The 3,447-nt window shown below is 53.1% G+C and overlaps 1 protein-coding gene across 4 annotated transcripts in view; it reads right to left on the reverse strand.

The window, feature by feature from the left end:
* Positions 1 to 3,447, reverse strand: part of PLCD3 (phospholipase C delta 3) — a 30,498-nt gene that overhangs the window by 867 nt on the left and 26,184 nt on the right. For 2 of the 4 annotated variants that reach the window (XM_027873352.1, XM_027873351.1), the window contains exons 11-15: positions 3,242 to 3,401; positions 2,425 to 2,541; positions 1,345 to 1,511; positions 647 to 782; positions 296 to 445 (exon numbers count right to left, since the gene is read on the reverse strand). In XM_027873352.1, the coding sequence (XP_027729153.1) occupies positions 296 to 445; positions 647 to 782; positions 1,345 to 1,511; positions 2,425 to 2,541; positions 3,242 to 3,401 (730 nt within the window). Of the gene's footprint in view, positions 1 to 295; positions 446 to 646; positions 783 to 1,344; positions 1,512 to 1,863; positions 1,960 to 2,424; positions 2,542 to 3,241; positions 3,402 to 3,447 lie in introns of those variants that run through there. The other 2 variants (XM_027873353.1, XM_027873354.1) reach the window with 2 other exon arrangements.

A 3,447-nucleotide genomic window follows, 5' to 3' on the forward strand; every position in this document is an offset into this window, starting at 1 on the left:
AGTAGGAGGACTGACACCCAAGCCACCCTGTGCCAACATAGTAGGAGGACTGACACCCAAACCACCCTGTCCCAGCATAGTAGGAGGACTGACACCCAACAGCAAATGTGTTGGGAAAGAATCACCAGTGTTCAGAGAGCCCTGAGCATTGTGACAATGATCTGAGTGATTTAGACCTACGGGTCTATTTCTCACCCGGCACTCCTCCCCTTCCATACCATCACTTCCACGTCACCACCCCTCCAGCCCTCTCCCCTCCCGTCTTCTTATTCCCTCTCCAGTTCACTGTCCTCACCTTGCTTTAGGCTGCACATGGGTAGGGTGAACTGGCCCACGAAATCATTGAAGGAGGTGATGTCATAGTCTTCCACTACAAATCGGACCAAGGCCAACTCTGGGACCCCGAGGGTGAACTGCAGAGTCTCCCCCCAGTAAGGATTAAAGCCTGTAGAGAGAGCACAGGGCCTTTCAGGCTACCTCCCTCCTCCCAAAACAGGCACTAGAGTGTGCTGGAACCTGTCCCATTCCTCCTGCCATAGGAGCACAAACCCACTGTCTCCTGCCCTGCCTCCTTCCCCATGCTCCTGGCCCCCAATCCGATGGTATGCCCAGCCCTCTAAATCCCTCTCCCATCGTCTGCACACACCATTGTTGAGCACATAGTTAGTCTCTTTCTGGGCGCAGTCCCTGGGTACCCCATAGATCTCCACCCGAACCAGCGGGTCCACGATAGAGTTTGGCTTCTCTCTGTTCAATTTGGGCAATTGCTGAGCTGTTAGCACCTGATCAGGGAAAGGGGAGAACATAATGGGGGGCTCCACACCAGCCTCTTCCCTCTTTGGGTCCTGGAATTCAGAACCAATCCCAATCACCCTCACTAGGAGACCTGCTCAAGCTGACATTGGCATTGGCATTGGCATTGGTCAGGCCCCCACCAACCCTGTATCTCCCCTCCTCTCCCAAGCTTCCCCGGGCTTCTGGTTTTGTCTCCATTTCACATTGGCAAAGCATGCCTGCCCCTGCTTGCCCACGCCTCACCTTTTCCTCCTTCCAGGCCCTTGCAAAGCCTCTCCTTAACCCCCGTTCTTCTCCCCTCCTCCTCAATCTTCTGGCACATTTCTCTCCTCTAAAAACATTCCATTCCTCACCACACCCAGCTTCAGCCCCTCTAGTCCCTTCTGATTGTCTTAACCCTGAATGTCTAGAGCTGCCTTCCGCTGGAAGAGTCTGCTTCTGCTGCCATGGGGTGGTTTCTTTCTCACTCCCATCCACCACCAGCCCCCAAAGACAAAAAGCTAGTCAAGCTAGCGCCTCCTGGCACGAGGTTTTGTCTGCGGTGCCGACCTTGATAATGAGGGTGGTCTGGGGGGGCCCAGGGCGTTCAGGGTCGAAGGTTGTGTCTCTTTGCCGCAGGAAGGCAGGTTTCAGGACATAACCGCATTTCCCATTCACCAGGAAGCGGCCGTTGTTCAGATCCATCTCATACCCAGGAGTCTGGAAGTTCAAGGCCACTGTGGGAGAAATGGATTGGGGTAGAGGGAGCCTCAGACAGGCAGGGCCAAGGGTCCAGATCTGCCTTCACCTCTTCTGTCTGTTTTTGATTTGTTTTCTTGGTTTTTGCCTTTTTCATCTGTCCCTGGTATCTACCACATAACAGGGGCTACATAAATGCTTGTTTATTGAACTGAATTCAGGGGATCTCAAAGCAATGCATAGATCCTGGGTAAGCTAATGTGTGAATCTTTGTCCTGCTGGTTGCTCACTTTCCCTCCCCCCTGCAGTATGCTTGCTACTCAGACCTCCCACAATTCCTTCCTCTTCCACCCCCTTCTCCCAAGGTCCCCCTTCTAACAAGGCTCAAACCTCAGAGGCACCAGCAGGTGACACTATCCATCCCACCCAGAGCACCATATACTGCCCTAAGCTGAGTCAGTGCCAGAAGAGACAGGCAGGGTGAGGCTAGGGAAAAGAGAGAGAAAGTCCAGTTAAGGTGAAAGGGGAAGTAGGGTGGACGCAAAGTACCACAGGTATGGGGCTGGGAGTCAAGCCTGGGTCCTAACCAGCATTAATGTCCACTCTCCCCAATCCCTCAGCTCTACTGGGTTATATCTGGTCTCACACACACACACACACACACACACACACACACACACACACACGCCTTTAATTCCAGTCAGTTGTTTATTTCCCATGTGTCTCTCCTGGTACCCCCTATACCCAGATACCAACCTCCCCATGCTCCCCTGGCACCCATCTGTGCCCTTCAGTCACCAGCTTCCCTAATTAAAGCTTTTCCTATTGGCACAATGGTGCCCTTCATCCTTCCCACATGCCCTCTCCCCCTACTTAGATGATCCTACTTCCTGTGCCCTCACCTACCATACATCTAGGATGTCCATGTGCCCTCCATCCCCTGTAGCTTACCCAGCTGGCAGCCCCCATTCCACATCTCCTGGGGGTTATAATTGGCAGAGGTCATCCTGAGCCCCAGTGGATAGACTCTGCAGAGCTGGTCAGTATTATGTCGGACAAAGTGGTTTCCTGGGCAAGATGAGAGGGTCAATCGTAGGGCTCCAACTCCCCCTGTCCTACTCACCCTCTATCCCCCTCCCCCCGCTCCTCCCATCACTACCTCAGATAGTACCCACCACCCCAGGAGCAATGAATATGGTGGACGCCTGGATTGGGGGATCTCACACCCAGGTCAGAAATCTGCCCACTCCAGCCACTCTCAGCCTGAGCTGGAAAGGATTACCCAGGCACCCAGTACTCCCTGTGGAGGTATCTTCTGGCGATTTCCTCATCCATCCTACCCATTCTTCAAAGCTTGACCACCCCAGCCCATATCAACCTCTCCTTCCATTAGATAGCCTTGAATATTTTGTCTATACTAACCCTTTGGCAATATTGCTTTGATGTTTTGTTAACGTGTAGATAGATTGTCACATTCCATGAAGGCAGAGCCTATATCTCAGACTTCTGTAAAACATTGAGTGCCTAGAACCTGTCAAGTGCTCCATAAATACTTGGCTTCTGTCTCTCCAACTTCCCAGTTGTACCCTACCCCTAGCCCCTGAGTGCCCTCCCTGGAGATGCTCTCTCTGTGCCCACTCCCCTGGTCTTCACAACCCCCTTTCCTGGGTCTCCTCCCTAGGTCTACCTAGTCAGGGGCCCCTCACAGCCCCCAAAATCTCCCCCTGTGCTCTTTCCCAACAGTCTTCCCCATTCCTTGGACTCCTACCAGCTTCCTTGATGAATTTCCTGGCTTTGCGCTCACTGAGAGAAGGGACCCGGCAGGGCTGGGGTTGGATCCCAGGCAGGTCCATGGCATTTAAATGGGAGGAACAGCAGTAGACAATCAGGTCTGAAAGCCTGGAGGAGATCTGGGGTCTTTTCTTGGTCTAGGAGGTAGAAACAATCCTAGCCCCAGGCTCAGACCACAAGCTC

This window comes from Vombatus ursinus, unplaced genomic scaffold (assembly GCF_900497805.2).
Source record: "Vombatus ursinus unplaced genomic scaffold, bare-nosed wombat genome assembly UNPS02014801.1, whole genome shotgun sequence".
Classification (NCBI taxonomy): Eukaryota; Metazoa; Chordata; class Mammalia; order Diprotodontia; family Vombatidae; genus Vombatus; species Vombatus ursinus.